Source organism: Anser brachyrhynchus, assembly GCF_964034855.1.
Source record: "Anser brachyrhynchus genome assembly, chromosome: 1".
In the NCBI taxonomy this organism is placed as follows: domain Eukaryota; kingdom Metazoa; phylum Chordata; class Aves; order Anseriformes; family Anatidae; genus Anser; species Anser brachyrhynchus.
In genome coordinates this window covers 56,027,692-56,047,406 of record NC_137694.1, presented here as the reverse complement: position 1 = coordinate 56,047,406, position 19,715 = coordinate 56,027,692, and the positions used below count along the sequence as shown (strand labels likewise).

General features: G+C 42.7%; 1 protein-coding gene across 1 annotated transcript in view; it reads right to left on the bottom strand.

Annotated features, from left to right (window-relative positions):
* The window catches only part of MYH9 (myosin heavy chain 9), a 69,331-nt gene extending 49,732 nt beyond the window's left edge, over window positions 1-19,599 (bottom strand). Inside the window, exons 1-2 of the mRNA XM_080578916.1 lie at window positions 19,457-19,599; window positions 4,431-4,783 (exon numbers count right to left, since the gene is read on the bottom strand). Coding sequence (XP_080435042.1) covers window positions 4,431-4,763 — 333 coding nt within the window. The 5' untranslated portion in view covers window positions 4,764-4,783; window positions 19,457-19,599. The remainder of the gene's footprint in view (window positions 1-4,430; window positions 4,784-19,456) is intronic.
* Between the last annotated feature and the right edge of the window lie 116 nt (window positions 19,600-19,715).

Here is a 19,715-nt window from a genome sequence, read left to right as displayed (position 1 = left end):
AAATAATTCCTAGAGAAAAATAAGACCAGTGTATTCCTTGGAGCTTTTCAAGATCACTGGGCTAGGCTGGATTCAGAGTTGACTCTGCTGTGAATAGGAATATTTCCTAGATTCCTAGATGTTCTAAGAATAGCATTCCAAAATTTGCTCTTGGGGTTTAGAGCTCCCTGATAATTTTAGAGGCAGCTGTTTGAAACATCTGGATATAAGAAGCTTTCTACAGCAACTTGCAATGCTACCAGAAGAGTACACTTGGCACTTTCTGTTGCTACCATCTCTTCTATTGTTTGCTCAATGGAGAGTGCTCTGATGTGGGTAAAGAGTTCTCCACAATGAGCACAGAAAGCAATCAGATTTAGCCTCTTTAGCTAGATAAAGGTAAGGACCAGACTATTGTGATAAGAAGGGTGAAAATAGCATCTACTACACAGTCGTATATCCAGAATTTCTAGGTGCTGGTTTAACCTCAGGCAATTAGCCCACTCTTCTCACACAGCTGATTCAGAATGAAAAAATGATTCACAACAAAAAAAATCTGATACAACTTTCACCCTACTTAAGGGGCTGTCTTTTTCTTTAATTTTTTTATTTTACTTTTTTTTTTTTTTTATGAATTGAGGAAGATTTAAATAACTTAGAGAAAAGCATTTCCTTCCAAAATGGGAAGCTATTAAAGCTGGATGAAACCCTTTCACATAGGACTACAATTCCAGGAAGCTAAACTTCACTTCAATTCTAATCGGGTTAGGTTTGAGATAGTGCTGGAAAGGAACTGTTTAAGAAGTTTGCAGAAACAGTCTTGGCAATGCTAGTTCCCTTAACTTCTGCCTCAGTTCTCCAACATAGCAGACCATGCTTTCATAGTACAAAATAGCAGCTGAAAGCCTGGGTCTTTCTTTCCTGATCTTTGACTACACTACTGGAAGACAGGGCACGAACAAGAGGTAGAAAGCAGTCTACTCTAGAGTACCACATTCACAGTTCATACAATATACCTTTTCCTTATTTTAGGATGGGAATAGCTTACATTGATAAAACTACAGGTTCTCTTCTAACACTTCATTTGACTCCACAGGAGACCAGATGTGAAAGCACAAGAAAAGCAGTAGCAAGTGCTGCGGTAATATTCCACATGGAATTTAAAGTCTTTTCATCTGTATTTGTATGACTTTTTTGGCAATGTTTGCTGACAAAGGAGAAATGTCACTTTTCAAATACAAATGGTGTAAGGGTCTGGAAGCTGGACTGAAGCAGTCTGCTGGAACAGAGCAACAGTTCAGAAAAAGGAAGGCATTAATTTTGTCAGACTGATGAAGCAGGTTTGGAGGAAAACTCCATCACCTCCTGCCAGCTTCCACTTGCCAGGAGAAACACCTGAGGGAAGTTTCCTTGCAGTACAATGATCTCATCCAGACAGATGCATGAGAATATTTTTGTCCAATAAAGAGACAACTAATCAGCGCTGGGATAGGCAACTGAGGGAGGCCGCCGTGTCAAGACAGCTGGTCAAGCACGCTGACAGAGCTATGTATAGGAAGCAAATGAGTTACGTTGAGCAGAAGCTGTCGGTCCTACCAGGAGGAAGACAAGAGTCATCTTCATCTTATTAAAGCACAAGTAACGGCTTTTGTGCCTAAATACCTGAATTGAACCCAACACTCCAATTGAAAGGCTAATCTATTATAAGCACAGCTGGCGTGGAGATGTGTATTTGTTTCAGACATTACTGGCTCAAAATAGAACTCTGGCATTAACTTAAAACTACTATTTCAAATGACACACTGGAGGGCCAAACAGGAACTACTTTTATTTTAACAGCTAAACTAGCTCTGAAGAGCTGAAAGGACCTTCTTCAGCATGGAACAAAGCTGACAGCATCAGAAAGGATATCTTCTAGCATCTGTTAACTTCAGTGACATAAGTGAAAGACTTAACGTTGAGTTTTGAGTTTCACACTGAATACCAATAAGGCAGCCGTGGTAGTTTAACGCAGAAGTTGAAAACGATCTTTTGATAAAAGCACTTGGAATGCAAAAGGTTAATATGAAAATCTGCCTATCAGCAAGTCATCTCAGCACGGAACCAATGAGCACACGGAAGTTGCAATTTGGTGTCACATTCAAGTTCTTAGCTCTTGAAATGCTTGACCCTCCCTGTGCAAAATTTCTCTGCACCAGCCACGAGATTTCCCCCTTCCTTTGGTAGAATGGGTAGACGGAAAATTTAAATTTGAGGAAAAAAGCACACAGGCCTGCTGCAAAGGAAGGCAGAAAGGCCAAGAACAGAACCCAGTTATGTTTATGATCTTTCCATAGACCCTTATACTAGAGATATATCGCATGTACTATTTTCAAGAGGATTAATGATCCACCAACAGCCACTCCAATGAAAGTATTTTAAACCTTCACGTTAATCCCCCGACTTGCTGAGAACTGCTGACAGGTAAGATCAGTCCGTTTCACAAGTGCACAGTTTTGTGCAACTGTTTTGGCAAGTCTAAGACTGTAATAGAGCGTTACTATTGTAAGTTTATATGAGTGGAGGGTGTAGGCTTCTTTTTTTTTAATACTTCTTAAAATCTAACTAGAAGAACTCACTTTATTAGAGTCACAAACCATTTCTGAAGTTTTAGAGGATATCTTACAAGATATGTGAAAGTTTATTGCATAGTGTGCAATAAACTTCAAGATGCTGTTGAGTTATTTTCAACTTATTACATAACCTAGCAATGTTTCCTGTTCTAAAAATGTTACACACATAATCTTGCATATCCTATTTCAACACAAGACCAAGATTCTTCCCTCTGACAACAGGTTTTGACCAATAGTCAAGAGTTATTCAGCTACACAGAATAACTAACTGCATCAGCCTCTAATCATGTTAAGTCTCAAAATTTTGAGATCAGACGGTAACTAAATTTGTATCAGCTTTGCACCTTTCAGATGTTCTCTGATGATTTATGCAGCAGTTGTCTATACGTCCTCATGCACTCTAGAAGAGCAGTGGTCACAGCACTAGACAGAATTTCTTCTAGTTTGTTCGCGTGTTCCCTAACTTGGAAGGCAACAGTTCAGAGGTTTCTACCTGAGGGTGAATTCCTGCTATGTGGTATCACAGATACCACCAGTCTCTGTTAGGGCAGAGGAGATCGTGTACAGCTTGCCTCATAAGATGACTAGGTAAATGACTAGATTCCTTTGGGCAAGATGAAGAAGTAGGCATTCAAAAAAACACCCAAACATACAGAAAGGTAGAGCAGAAAGTTTTTATTTATGGTGCCTTTTCCATAGGAAAAAAGAGGCAGCTTTTAGGCTTTGGAATCAAAATGAGGGGAAAAAAACACCTAGACATATTTTCATCTAGGACCTAATTAATATGCATGTTTATATATCAAAATCTTTCTTTAATACATTTTATTTTAATAGATTTTCTAATTTACTGTGAAAAAACAGTAATGCCTTTTTAATGCCTTAAAATATTGAATATCCGGCATTTCTACATCCCTCGGGATTTTACTTCAGGCAGATCCGTTTTAATTCTGTAAGCAGTGGGTAGTTCAAAAACAAACAAACCAAGAAACGCTGGTTCCTCTTTTAAGCAGCCACTGCATCCAAACTTTGTGTTACCATCAAGCTTATTACTCATTCTATGCCTGCAGAGTATTAATAAAGTAGAGGTTACCAGGACAGACGTCTGAGGCCACACAAAGAGGAAAATCAGAAGAAAACTGTAGAACCAGTCAAGGTTCCAAGTTCTTCTTCCCCACATTTCCCTATTTATTGCTTTTGGTATGCAGCAAAGCAGTTGTTGCATGCTTTAGAGGGTATGGCCTTTGGGCCCACGCATGGTATCTTTGTCATTTCCATGGCTGTAAGAAAAATCTCTGCTCTTCACCATTTTGGGTGAAAAAAAATAAAGGAAGCATTTCCCATCTGTAAGCTCACATATGCCCATATGTCCCTTCTCTAGTAGCACATTCTGAGATCCAGAATTTTTTAAAAAACAGCTTGGCATTAGCATTCTTTCCCACTGAAGCTCCAGACGTGGGAAAAAGCAACTCAGATGTTAGGTATATTAGGACCATGTTTTTATTATTTGATTCGGTTCAGACTTCCTGTTTACCACTTTCCAACTGCTCTCACTTCTTGGTAAAAGAAAGCTAGATGGCATTCAAAACATTCTGCAAATGAAGACGTTAAAATGTTAAAGACAGATTTACCACAGCATTCCTTGAAAGCTCCAACATTAACTAGAGAGGGATTGGCATAGTTTAGTGAAAAAATTTTAAGTAGAGGGAAGAAGCTAAGTCACATGAGAATTGCGTATAGGGGAAAGGAAAGGTTAACACACACTTTAAAAGCAAATTGATCACAGTAGGTTCTCATACTATGTAATCAAGAACTCTTACCCCCGTGGAGAAGATTACTTACATAGATCAGTCCAGAGTAGTATCTCTCCTTCAAGTTGTGAAGCACGGAAGCCTCATTCAGGCACGTCAGCTCTGCCATATCTTCCACTTTAGAGAATTTGGGAGGGTTCATCTTCTGGATGTCATCCTTATTCACCTTCACTTTCTTCCCATTCTCTGCCAACTCCACGATGGCCTCATCTCCTACTTCTTCCTTCAGGCTAGCTGCCTCAAACCCATTCTTCTCTGAGGGAACCCATACCAGCTTCTTAGCTGCCCAGTCAGCCTGAGTCAGGGGGTTATTAATGATGTTTTTGTCCACGTAAAGGTACTTATCTGCATCTCTTTGCGCCATTTTGTTTTAGAATTGGGGACCTGCAACAGGAGAAAAAAAGAAAAGTGTTTTTAAAGCTTCAAGTTGCCTTGCAAATTCCTTGCAGACAGGCACATGCTAAGTACTCTGAGACCCTGGCTGTCAGAGCATGCCTCCCACTCCTTGAGTTTCATGTTAGTAAGCGCACTGGTAAGTTGTCAAACTTCCAATAAGGTCAAGGTTTTGCCTGCCAAGAGGATGTGAAAAAACAAACTAGCAAGCAGTTAAAGAAGAAAAAAACAACAACAAAACACTGACCGTTAAGCATTTGGAAGCCGTTATTTGGCAGAAGAAAGAAAGCACATTAAATGGCAAGCAACAAACAATTCATAAGATGTGCCAAGCATCAGATACTATGTCAGTAACTTTCAGGTAAGATTAGCCCGTCACTGTTCTACTTAGTAGAGCAGAAAAATCACCACAGAAGTTTAATTATCATTTTTACTTCTTTTCTCCTTCTTCTGATAAGCTATGAATCAAAAAATCACAACTTCTTAGAAATGACATATTCCAGTCTAGACAATGCAAGAGAGACACGTTCCTCCTAAAAGACACCATCAGTAATCCTTTTCACCACCAGCTTAGTAGCAACACCCAGCCCACCAGCTGGTATCTCTTTCCTGGTCTATGTTCTGTAGTAAGATAGCTCAAGTCAGTAACAGAAAAAAAAAACTGTGGTCAGGAAACTTTACAGCCCAAAATCCTCCACAAAGAGCCTTCCATTTAGTATTTAGAAAGCTGTGGCTGGGTAGAAGATAGAGCTCCATCACCACGTGAAGAATATTTAAGCAGCATACTCAGAAAATGGCACCATAGATTTATTGCTTCATCAAAACCAGAGCACAACTGCCAGGGATTTTCCAGTTAATAAGACAACAACTTTATTGGTGCCATTCAGGAACCCTTTCAATCAAGAGACAGAACTGCGTTGCGTCAAGGCTCATTAACCATGTAACAACAGCCTCTTTACAAGGTCCCATAAACATTACTTCTTGGATCCTTCCTCGCAAATATATCAGCATCCTTAATATGTTTTTCATAACTTGGAGAGAAGCTAGAGTTCTTAAGCAAAGAAAGAACAGGAAATTAAAATCTCAATATTTGTGTCATAGAGGGCTGTCAGGAGCTACTGGGATAACTTTTCTACAGAACATACCCGTATTTACACACCAGCCTACAAATCAAACAGGTGAAGTCTGCCCATAGATAACTCCAACAAAAAGATATCGAGGGCAGAACAGAAGCAGGTCAACTCCTGAAACGTGTGTGAGACCAACAATAGATGCTGGGTCTCAGCATTCATAGGCAATGAAGCCAGAAAAGCATCAGCTGTAATAAAGATGGACACAAAATGCCCACACCAGTCATTTGTAAGCATGCAGGGAAATTCATTTCAACAAACATATCGCAGTAGGTGGTATGCAACTTTGTGCCAAATGCCATGGACAGCTGTATATTTACAGTCAAAAGTTCTTCAGCAAACAAAGAAAAAAAAACACTCTATAAGTAATTGCTTCCTTTAGCTTGAGTTTAAAATCTTTGTCTTAAGCCTTACAGGAAATGCCAAACAGCTATCCCACACTTTACCTCATCCTTCTTTCCCCAGAGGGTCACTGACACTTCCACCTCCACCACCACAATGGCAATTCTCAGAGCCACTCCACCTCCCTGGCTTTCCACATTTTTATTGAAAAAAAATCCAGATTTGGATTGGTACGCATTGAAAAGACTTGCTGCAGGCAGAAGATGTAGCAATCAAGAGCTGATTGAAATGAAAAATCTAATTTGCCAAGAGAACCCCAGAACCAGACTACAGCAGCTAGCCTGACAATGTAAGTAGGAAATAGAGAAGGATAACAATTCAACAAAAGATGTCAAGAGTCCCTGAGAATGCAGAGTATCTTCTGCAGGTTGTGGCCAAAGGGTTAAAAAAAAAAAAGAGGAGGAGGAAAAAAAGAAATAAGAATTCAATTGTGTTCAGAGTTGTATCAGGTTTGGCAAGGCAGCAGCTGTGCTCTACCCTCCATTACACAGTTTCCTGCCTATGCAACTCCCAAGAATCTAACCAGTTGCCTTTTTTGGCTATAATCAGGCAGGACACAGAGGCAGCATGCTTCAGCTCAATTCAGTTTCATCATTTCCTGAGGAATCCTAAGTAACCAGCCATCTGAAGTGTCCTGTGTTACACTCAAACACAGTCCTCACCCCCTGGCTGTTAAGAGTCCATGCAGCCAACAAATGTTGGTGATTTGTTCTGGGATAAAGCTCTTTATGGATGTCAGATAAATTAGACCACAAGAAATCTTTCAAGGGGTATCCCCAGCCAGTTCTAGATCTTAAGAACTAAGGAATGATGGTAGCTACAGAGATTAGTCAAATCATTTACAGGAGGAGACCCCCTGAATTATCCCCCTCCTCCCCCCCCCAAAAAAAAACCAACCTGAATTATCTCAAAAACAGTAAGAGAGTATTCTTCAGCCCCTAAGGGATCACTCTGTAGCATCTACCCCTTTCTTCTTCCCAGGACCGAAAACAACAGCTAGCCAAGTAAGAAGACAAATGGCCTAACACGGCTGTTCTAAAATCTCCCCGAACACTAAGTTTCTTTTAGTGTCAGCGCTACTAAACAGTGAGGAGATTAAAAGAAAGCAGTCTGCGCCTCAAACCTTAAACAGACTTGAAAACTACCCTGTGGCACGGCAGCAGAAAACAAGTTTTATTCTCACCACCTCAGACTGGTTTTCTATGCTCTAGGATGGAAGAATCCTCAGGTAGCAGATGTAAGAAGCCGGAGGATCACGCTGAGATAACCTGCTATTACAGCTATCCTCAAGGCTGACTTCTACCCCACAGGGCCTCTAAACTAGCAATACCACAAACCAACCATTCATTTGCCTCGTCCACAAGATCAGCACCAACGGAGGAATCAGATTCAGCAAGTTCTGTCTCGTGGTCTCCAAAACTTATCCTCCTAGTTTGGGCCACGTGTCACCGGGTACTTCTAAGGACTCCGTAAGCAACAGTTGATCCAGTAAACACCTGCAGCTGACAACAACCCTCTTTTAAATACAAGTTGTTACCATTTTAGGAACAAATTAGGAAGCAATTTGTTTGCCTAGGAGGTTGCATTTTGGGTGTAAATAATTGTATGGGGCAAGGACATTTATCTTCACATGGCTATTGTGCAACCGTCAGATGAGAGTACTGTTAATATTATTTTTAATGCAATACCATTCTACAGGTAGCAGACAAAAAAAATACAGAAGGAAGACAGGTTATCCTTGTTTTGAGTTCGAATGCCTCCTTCCTAGTATTGTTTCCAAAAATGAAATACTGGAGTCACTTCCCTATTAACCCAGTGCGCTCCCTTAGTGTGCTTCCTAGCAGTCTGAAGAACAAGGTGGTCAAACAGTGCTGCTTTTCCCCCATTTCAGGTGCCCAAAGAGGCAATTAACGAGCTACAGAATTGCCCCAAAGAAGTCATACAGATGAAGGAAAAGTGATCCATACAGTCATGGATAAGAGGGGGCCAAGACATTATTTTCTAGTCCACCCTTTAAAAAAAGGAGAGAAACCTTTGCATATGCACTTCCCTGCAGATTCTTTTGAGATGAATAAACTAAATGGTGGCTTTACGTTGGGATGCTATGCATTCCCTTTGAACTAGGCAGAATTACCCCAAACCCTCATTTGAATTCATCATACGAATAGAAGTTTGCTTTAGACTTCCCCATAATTTCATACCTTTAAGGCTCAAATTACGAGACACTTCACACGCTCCTCTCCCTACTTAATGCATGAAGTGCTCCCCAAAAACCTAAACCTTGTCCAGCTTGGAAAGCCCTAAAAGCTGCCTCTGTTACAGGTCCTTTCCTTTGAGTTAGTGTTTTGCAACTGCTAAAAGCACTGAACGTTATCTGTTTGCAATTTAATTTTCCAGAACTATTTGTATTATCTCCCCACCCCCCACTTCTTTACTCTGTCAGCGGCCACGGAATTGTTGTTTCTGGGACTGAGCCACTGCTCAATAGGATGAGCTCGTGCTAGGCCAAACTAGCAAGGTAAGGGCTGAAGTGGATGTAGAATTCCTAGTAAGAAGAGCTTTCCTGGCAATAATTATAGCATCACATTTACTAGCAGCATCAGGGCACTAGGCAAGGAAAGGACCTGAAGTTCCCCAAACTGCTGGTGAAGTTGAGATAGCCATGCTATCCTTTGTAGTTTCAGACTTTTCTTCAGGTGAGGGTGATGAAAAGAACAAACACTAAATAGCAACGCAAACACATTCAGGCTAAACCAAGTCAACTCCCTTTGTTTACACATCTCACATTTTGAAGCATTTCAAGAACAAAGTCCCCATGTTCTTTTCCACGCTGCCTTACCTTTAGCGGGTTGTGACAGAATAGGCTACAACACAAAAAGCCCTTTCACAGGGTGAAGGAATGTACACCTCTTCTTCAGGCAAGACAAGACTTTTACACTAGGAAACTACAGCACTACCAGTCAGTTATGCTTCCACTTCAGTTACAACCAAACTTCGCTTGGTTGAAGAAGCTTGATTCTTTGTTAACACACAGCATTTTAAAATAATCCGACTTTGAGAAGAGGCTGGTGATTCAAGCTAAGTTTGGTCAGGAACATTCATCCGCCAGGAATCCCTGTTAATGTGCAATCCGAAGAGCTAATACTCGCGTTAGTTTTGCGAACTCAACTATTTCACTTTCCCCAGTCAGCTGAACACAGTTCACCAACAGAAACAGTTGCATTAAACGCAACTAGAAAGTACGGTAAGTAGACTTTTTTGGGCCAGGCTGACAACTGTGAGCACAAACCAACAGCAATAAAAAAAAGAACAAATCCCACCCCCGACTCGTTCCCTTGGATTCGCTAGGAAACTGTTCAGTTCTCGCCTGCTTAGGACATAGGAGACAGCCACTTCACAGCTCCCCTTGCCAAGACGTTGGAGGGAAAGGAAACTGTGAAGTTTGCTAGCACCAACTACTCCGCTTGTTAGGTGACACCTAGACAAAAACCCGAGTCTGAATCACTGTGGGTGAGAAACGAATCTCGGCGGGTAGGAGAGGAAGGGAAGGGGGCACTGAGGGTCTGGCGGTATCTGCTCATTTCTCAGTCGCACTGTGACACACCAGGGCCCGATGCTTCTGAAAAAAATCCTCAGGGACCATGAATTTCAGCTAGCCCACTGGAGAATACATCAGGCACGTTCACAGACTCACAGTTAGCACTCCCTCAGATAGCCCCCTGAGCTGCAGAGGCATTCGGCTCCGCTCACCCTTTTTGTTCAGCACGCCGCGCTGCCACACTGACTCATTACTTCTAGTTCAGCTTTAGTTGGGATTCATAATGGTTGCTATTAGGCTTACTGTAGCTCGCTGCTTTCCTCCCGAGTCACATTCTGACGCACAGAATACATTGTTGAAAGACAAATTTCACAACTGCAATGCAGATTGCTGGCAATTATTGTTGCACATTCGGTTTGACTGTAGCGCTGCCCAGACTTGCCAGCTCCCCTGTTTATTCCTGTAAGCTGAACACAAGGTAGAGCGCTGAAGCGCTTTCTCTCTAAGCACAGGGCTCCAAGAATGCAGAAAGGAGGAATCCAGGTATCTAAAGCACCAGCGATACCCGTGTTACACAAGAGTGACCTACTGACCAGGCTGCACGTAAGACAGAAGGGAACCGAAGGGGATTCTTTCCTCCAGGTGGCCTAGAGGTAGCTGGCAGATATCAGAACAGCGAACGCAGAATAAACATTTCTCAATTTCTGCACATCCAGTTCTTTTCATCAGCTGTCAAGCACCACTCTCTGGTATGTATGAGGCAGCATTTGCACATTCTGCTATAACAGCTGACACAGGAGGTTTGCTCCGCAAAGCCAGGACTTTTCACGGCAAATTGCAAACACCACAAAGCCACACACAAGGAAGACACGGTCTTTACAAGCCAGCTTAGTCGTTGCCTTTTCTCTCCACCGTTCAAGTGGAGAACAAGATCAGACCCATGCTGCAAACAGGAGCTACCGGTGAAGTGCACAGAGATGTAACAGAAATCAATGCTAATCTGAAAAGGCTGGGCTTGGGTACCAAACGTTGGAAATGGGACAGCAGAGGTTTCACCACAGACTATATAAACACAGAAAAGGTCTTGGGCAACTGCACTGCATACTCTAAAGAAATTTAACCACTGCAGGTTATGGGCAAATATGGCCAAGCAAGGCTCCCTAACTAAGTTAACGCTACCTCGCATTTTAACGGCACCTTCTGACTTCAGTGAGGCACTGCCACATTACAAGGGACGTGGCACCAAGAGAGTTAATCAGTTTTAGCTGTTTAAACACCCCAAACGCGGGTTTAGGGAGGGGGAGGGCAGCCTTCTGTTAATTTCAAGTCCAGTCTTTAGCATGACAAAGCTAGGCTGGCTGCCACCCAACCCCATTCACTTTGAATAAATATTCAAAGTTTACAATCCTGCATAATACACTTTCTGCAACTGTTGTTTCTCATTAGCCTGTGTACAGTAAATGCCTTCTCAGCAGAGGAGAGAATTCCTCTTCCAGGGACAGTGTGCCCACAAGGAAAACATTCCAGGGGGAGAACACATTCTTGGTGACCACTCAGCAAAGTAATCCCACTTAAGGAGACAGCTGTAGTTCAGAAGACTGCAGCCCATCCCTGCTGTTCGGGCTGTTTTGCTGGCTGACTTGTTTTCAGGAGGCAGAATGGACTGCAAGAAGTTCTGAGCAGGCAGGCAGAATTCCCCAGGGACCCTGCAGGAGAGAGGGGGGAGAAACCTGGAAAGTTTCAGCCCGTCCTTGTTATCTCCAGGTCACTTTTCATCCCTTCCCTGATACTCTGATTTAAGGCTAGAAAGATATCTGCCAAGAGCTCTCGGGGGTACAAGGCAGATCTGCCAATGGACAGCTTGATATCAGCTAGCACCCCTATCATCTCTGTCAACTCCAGCTTTCATCACAAGAGGGAACAAAGAATAAAATAATTACATCTAGTTAAAAGACGGGAGAAAAATACAGTTTTGGTCCAGTCTTTTGGAGACACATATTTAGCACGTGTGTGGCTAATACTATCAAGTTATCCTATCAAGCTATTCTAGTTGTCCTTGCTTCTTTTAACTAAGAACTTGCTTTGGTCTCAGCATCACTAATCAGAATTTTCTTCCAGCTCATATCAAAAAGAACCAAGAAATACTTCCAACACGCCCGGAAACCATTTCAAAAAGGGTTTCTTTCTGGAGAACCAACCTTCCCCAGACACCAACAGCCCAACTTACTGTGCAAAACCATGCCTGTGTACAAACAGCCTTCTGCTATACCTCCTACTTCCTCGTTTCAAAGTCTGCTCCAGCAGTAACAGCAGCTATGGAGGTGGGAGGAGAAATCCTGCCACAGGTAAGTCTTCCACCTCTGCAGGGTCAAAGTTTGACATTCAACTCTTGTGGCTGGCAGGGAGTCATTAATTGGACCCACTTCTGCATACGAAGGTGATCTCGGAGGTGGGAGCAGGAAAACAGTGACTCTTTCTGGCCATGAGGACAGCAGCAACTCCCACGCGGCAAGCTGCATAGCCTCAGGCTTCAGGATGGGTAAGGAGGGCAGGCTAAGAACCGCCTCGCTGACCCTAACTATCAAGAGGATGGAAAGCTTTGAAACGCTGCGATTGCACCATTTCCCTCTTACAGCCAAGGTCTTGCACAGCTTCGTGGCTCCCTCCTTAGCTTTCCATCATAACCAGCATCCTAGAGAGAGCCCTCTGAGGCAGCGGAGCGCCCAAGGAGCCCTGTATGCCTCAGCCTCACGCTCATTTTCTGGTTCGCTTGCTCTGTCCCTGACCTGTGCTTTCTTCCCTAAGCGTCAAATGCATCAATCTTTAAAAAGGACTAGTGCTAAGTGCGTCTTATTTTAGAATTCACCCGACTGTGCTCTCCTCCGTGGATCTTCTGAAGCACTGATCTTTGTATTAAAGGGCAAGAAAGGACTTTCATCTTTCTACATGAAGTGAAAGCAAGGGCAATCGAAGCAGGAACCTCATCTGAACTGTTACTATTATGGCTATAAGGAACAAAGATTTCTCCCTTCTGGCATTACAGGAAAATAGTTTTTACAGGAAAAAATTTATCCCATTCTCACTGGAGACTGACATTCATTGACATTCCACTCTCCCAGTACGAGGAGGCACATAGGGTTTGGAAGCTTCCACCAAAGTTCTGCTTTCTGTTGTAACAGGATAAAAAACAAGATGAGGAAACCCAACCACAGAGTATCAGAACTGTTTCATGCATTTCCACCATCATTAGCAACATTGTCCATGACCATACACACCATATACAGGACTGTAGTGGCTCAGGTCAATGCACTACATCCCCTTATCTACACAAGCAGGAGCTGAACCATTACTGCAGTTGTATTTCTTCCCCGATATAACTGGTATCACACCACGGGGTAATATTCATCAGTTAAATCTACATCAAGCTCTAAAAACTCAAATTACAGAACCCAAATCTATTAAGGACTAAGGTCTCTATATAGTTCTGCCCATTAAGAAAAACTTAGTATTTACCACATTAAAAAGACGAGCTCCCACTGTGCGAATTAAGATAAACTGATTATGCACATGTACAGCCAATGTTGTAAGGACAATGCGAACCCTCCTAATTCTTAGAAGTTACACCACTTTGTCTAACAAACAGACAATCCCACATTTAAAGGGAAACTATGACTACTAATGCATCTTCCTCTGCATGTTTGTGTGTATTTGTTTTACATTTCCCATCACACACTGCAGTAAACTGCAAGCTCAAGTTCATCTAAGCAAAACTCAGACTGGGGAAGGGCCACTAAAATAACTCAAAATATTTTTACTGTGAAACAAAAGGTCAAAGACTTCAGTATCTGCTATTAACATTCATACTGCAATTTGACCCAGAGGATGAAAGCCACATGATCTGGTTTGTCACAAACCCTAAGTCACAGTTTAAACAGTTTTTGTGCCTGTTACGTTAAGCCTAGTTCTACCTTATTTTGTACTTACGCTCCTCGTTATGAAAACTCCCTTTGTCAGTAAGATCAGACATGCCTACGTGAAATGTGACAGTGTCAGTTATCTATGTACTTATTATTGTAAATATTCCACCATATACCTGGATCCATATACACATATTCATGTATTTAAACAATTCTGTAAAGTCTGAATACATTTTACTTGATGTCAGACAGCAGCAGAAACAAAGGCATCTGAACATCTAGGAAGAATAAGATATTAAGTGGTATTTTGCAAATGTATCACATTCCACTTACACCAACAATTGTTTTTCTTGGGCTACTTTAGTTGTTTTTTGCTTGTAAATTTAACTAAGATTGTTTTCTAGATGAGATACCCACAATCAGTGATTTAGGAATTATATTGCCTGTTTCTGGATACCTTCACCATCAACATTTTGGATCTACCAAAATGCATGCCCTCAGATTTCTTTCACTAATTGAACAGTAAAACATACCACCAACACCCCAAAAAATGTACACAACCTCCTCTACATTTTAAACTATGAACAACTTAGCCAGAGCTGAAGCCAGAGTATTTTTCTTCATCCACAGAATAAAACCGTTAAAAGTCAATTTACCTCATGAAGTGCTTAGCTAACAACTTCTATATCCAGTTCATTCATACGACTTCAGATTTACATTCGGTACTTCTTGTCGAGTTCTCAAATTAAAGCATCGTATACTTAATCAAATATACTTAAGTGCTAATACAGACTATCAATTAAAATAATATGAAAAATGTACTCATGCTTTTCTTATAATAATCGATTGCATTGATTCTGAGCACAGCAAGACTGAAATCTCTTGCATTAAATGGCAGGTAGACCTACAGTGTAACAGTCCCTGCCAAAAAGAGCTTACTGTCTAAAGAGTTACCTACAAATTAATAAGCACGTTGTTTTAAGTCATGTTTGGAGAAAGAGACTGAAACCATTGAAATTAAGCTTTTGGTTGAAGTTTTGCTGTAGGTTCAATTGGGTGTTTCCAATTTTTTTTTCTTGGATGTTTAGATCAAGCCTACATATGTCAGTAAGATTAGTGTTGAGTGTTGGACACATTTGACTTTGGTTAAAGTCAAATCTTCTATGCCTCCAACGTTGATTGAGGAGCCTAAATTCAAGTAAACTGGTGAAGTCTTGACCTTAAAAGAAAAACAGAGACAAATGTACTCTGATCACTACAAACAATAAAACGGGAAGTAAACTATTACAAGAGCATGCTTTAAATCTTATATTTTAAACAGGAAGCTGCCCAACAGAAAAAAAAAGATCTAGCTGCACAGGACTATCAAAGTTAAGCTGTAAAATTGCTCTAAACCTCTTTTTTTTTTTTTTAAACAAGTTTGAACATCTACTTTGCTTTCATTCAAATCAGAACTCCAGTTCAGCATTGAGGCATATATCACAATGGATTTCCTGCCGAGACTCATTAAAATGGTAGCTCTTGATGAATAGAAGTATTCATCAGTTACAGAGACTTTGATACACATTTCCAAGTTCAGTTTCCCTCCACATATATTGATTATTAGCTTGAGTTTGCTGAAATCACTCATCCATGTGGTTTTATTTACTACCCTCAGTAGAGTTAGTACACACGCATTAAGAGAAATTTAAACTTGTAGTCATGAAGACAAGAAGAATCCAAACCCTATGTACAAAACTCCAGAGGTATAAGTTTCATAAAGAGGTCACAGAGTCAAACCACAGTATGCAGTTATATTTCATTATTACTCTCTGCATCCAACAGCAATACATTTGTAGTACTTGTAAAAGAAATAACTCGCAGTAGACAAGTATGCTAGATCGATTTTACAGTTTCCTCTTTGCCATGTTTAAAAAGGACATGACTTCACAGAGCTCGTTCCCGATGTACCATACAATGAATTCAATCATAGTTTCATTACTGGAAAACTGTAGACACTACTATCTCTTCAGACTTTTTAGGATGCTCAGAGAGGTGGGATACTGTTCCAAACACCAACGGACTGAATGGCTATTACCACAGGGACTAAACGCATTATATTGAATGAACTGGGTTGGAGGCTGGTAAGAAGATGTTAAAGTGCTACAGTAACCTAGCGCAGCGAGACGAATCTCAGCTTTGAGATTATTACTTTAAGCACTCGGAACAAGTTCTCACAGCTGCAAAAAAAAAGTAAAGGGGATAAACCATAATTAAACACTGGCATGAAATTAAGATGAACTTGTAAACCAATGCATTTCATTTAGTTGGACAACACCCATTTGCATTAGCTTCCAGGGCAGGAGTTGCATTTGTGTTTTTTTTTGTCTCATCATACTCTACTTAAATCAGGTTGCTCATTTCCATATCTTTTTACACTAGAAAACTCAATTAGAATCATGGTGTGCCTTAACTGAAAAGAAATTTAAGGTACAAGTTCACCAAGCCACCACTAAAAGCTAGAGCAATTGCCAGCACAAACAATGCTGCTGTAGGCAATCCTATGCTATTATAGTTTTGTTCCAACCCACAAAAGACTTAACGTCAGGCACACAATTTCTCTACTTAACATGCAAACAGCTGTGCCTCAATTACTAAGAAAACAAAGACTAAAAAGATATTTATACAAGAAATCAGAATGGATGTTAGAGGGCACTGGGTGCATTTTTCAATCAAACTAATAAAACCATTCACTCAGGATGAAAGTCCTGGACACCTTTTGGTAGACGTGAACCGACTCTGGGCCTCTAAAATACACTTTAGTCATCAGTATGTTACCCAATAACCTGAGGTTACTAAGCAAGAAAGCAGATGCAGAACACAGGGGTGGGGGATAACACAACCTTAGCTTCGACTTCCCCTTTCGGTAAACGTTGCGTTAACCAGAAGGGTTCCTGTACCTCCAGTGGGTCCACTTACAACCTCCCCCTATCAAAGCCACACCAATAGGTCGGCGACGTAAATCTGGGCAAGACACGGGGCCTAGGGGTGGAAGCCAAAGATTCAGCCGATTTCCAAACCCTAAGGTACCAAGTAATTCCTTCCACCCAAAACAAAAGCAGAACTCCAGCATCAGCTGGGAAATCACAACGCTTCTGACAGTGCCCTCTCCCAGCTGCTCAGCACCCTGGGAGCAACAGGACAAAACCTGAACTTTGGGGTATTGGCAGACTACTTTCATCTCACGGAGCAACTGAAGTACTTTTTCATGAAGTTAGTAGCAGCCATGGCTATAAACATACTCTCCCTTGTACCTGAATGTGACTAACCCGTGAATTATTCATTATAACGCACATTTAATAGAGCATTTTTTAAGACCTGCCAAGGCAATAACGGTTCAAGTTCTCAGGACAGCTTTTTGCAGTACTAAACGTAAGTCTCAGCATTTGTACTAGAAATATTTGCAGTGCCAAATACTGCTGAGAAAAGTTTTAAGCACCTGTGGCATCTGACTCCTGTAGACACGGTTTTCAGCTCCAAAGCGAGTATTTGAGTCACCACCTGCTACACAGCTGAACACACCTTCACCCTCTGACAACTACAGTCATTATCTTATCACCCATTTAATACTGATTCACTTAAATTTGGGTATAGTTCTCTCAACTTAATGGCCCCAAAATTTTGTAAAACATATCAACAATCATCTAGAGAAAATAATGGAGTGGGGGGAACAGATTATTCTTTCTTCTTCTCTTAGGATGAAGATACCATCCTGGCATATTTTTTTTCTTGTGGGAATAACTTGGGGAAAAAAAAAGAAAACTCGGAACCATGGTAGAAATATCCTAATAACCTTTGGAAACAAAGTCCAATAAAAGGCCTTCAGTTTCTACACCCGTTCTTCTGAGACTGCCATAACGCAACAATTCAGTCATCCTGTTTATACAGAAACAGCCACGAGCTACCTGACTGAGCAAACTTCAGGGTCGAAGTCTCAAGACTCCAGGGAACTTCCAAAATCAGATCCTAACAATACAAATCAATCATCCAAGAGACGACGCCGTATTACAAGAACCACCACAAACTTCACCAGCTCGGTGCTGGTCATGCTCACTTTGAGGTGCCAAGCCAGGAAATATGACAAGATCTGATCACTACCAGTTTTGCAGTTATGTTAAAGCTACTGAAAATGTTGCCTGTCCACCTCCAGAAAGATAGCACATGCTGTGAATAAACGCGACCAATAAAGCCATAAGGAAGGGGTACACATCAATTTAGACAGTCCCACCTGACACAGAGTTCCACGGAGTCATGGCGTGATTTCACCCCGTTGTTATTTTTACAAGGTCAGATCAGCAATACAATCTTTATGCGTTTATACCATTTTGGTGGTTGTGATCAACAACTTCAAAACCCCTTTGTGCTACGAGCAGTTTCAGTAACGTTTATCAATTGCTCCCCTCCCCATTATAACTTTCAAGTTAACAAAAATATTTGCTTATCTCATTCCAGCTTCAGGAAGGAGAGCTACAGTTGCAGACAGTGCATCTGTGAGTCAATAAATATCTGCACCATGGTTTGCCATTTTTATTGGAATGCCACGGATAAGTGAACTTAGTCACATTGTTACCTAGTGACTAATTTCAAAAGCATCTTTACACAAGCAGTAACTGATTAGAGCGCTGTTATTTTGGAGTTAAAACTTTACCATATCGAGGCTTCCGGACAGAAGACGTATACGAGAGTTAAGGACTTGCAATTTAACCTTTCAAGCCGCAGCTGAACAGCCTCCATGCATATTACCTTATATTTCTTTATAGCGTAGGGCAGAGGCACAGAAACTGGTCTGCAGAGCAAAGTCCATCTACTACAATCTCTCTCCAAGGATGAAGCACAAGTTCCCTACATATTACTTTGCAGATTACTCGGTTTCGAGCAGAGCTTTTCACTCAGGAAAAAAAGCTTACACTCTTGCAGAGGGATACAGAAGAAAAATTCATGGAAGAGCAAGGTTGAGGGGTAGAAATAGCGATTCTGGAGAAAACCAAGAGGACAGGGGTTGTAAGGAGGAAAAGGAAAGTGAGCTTAGCATTGAATGCACAGGGAGCTTCTGAAGCAACGCAGTTTGCTTGTGGGATACCCCGCTTGGTTCCCAGAAGCACGGCGTTGCTTCCAAGCTCCTTTCACCCCAATTTAGGGGGACGAGGGGCAGACGAGGAGCAGCTCCCAGCGACGAAACCCGTGGGGTCCCCACCGCCCTGGGGGCGGCCCGGGGACCCTGGGGCTTTCCCCACCTTGCAGCCAGGTCTCGTAGGGCCCCCGGGACGAGGCGAGGGACCGCTCCCGGGGCCTGTCGGAGGCTGTGCCCGGGAACACGAGCTGCCTGCGAGCCCTTCTGCTGCAAGCTTCGTCTTGCCCTGTCACTCCCTCCTGCCCCGCGCAGAGGAAGAGGAGGGCTGGGGCGGAAGCCTGTCAGCCCTGACAGCTGCCCGGCGGCCCCATGTCCCCTGCCCGTTACCTCACCGAGAGGGGGAAAATGGAGGGAGGGAGGGAGGGAGGGGAAAAAGGCGACCGGGGGAAGGGCGGCGGGGATGGGGAAGGGGCATGCGGGGTGCCCGGGCGGACAAAGGGGGCACCGGGAGGGAAGGGGAAGGCGGAGGGGAGGGGAAGGAAGAGGAAGGGAGCCCCCGTGCTTCACCTGAGGCAGGCGGAGTGCGGCAGGCGCCGAGGGAGTGTCGCGCTGCTGGCGCTGCCCGGCTGCTCCCGCAGGCACCGCGACCGCCGCTGGCTCAGCGGCACTGCCAGCCGCCCGCCCGCCGGGAGCCGCCCGCCGCGCCGAGGCACCGCCCCCGCCGCGGCTTCTAGCCAATCGGCCAGCCGGCAGCGGGGAACTGACGGCGGGCCCGGCCAATAGGAGCCGCCCGCGGGGCGGAGGCTGCGGAGCCGTTGCGGGAGGG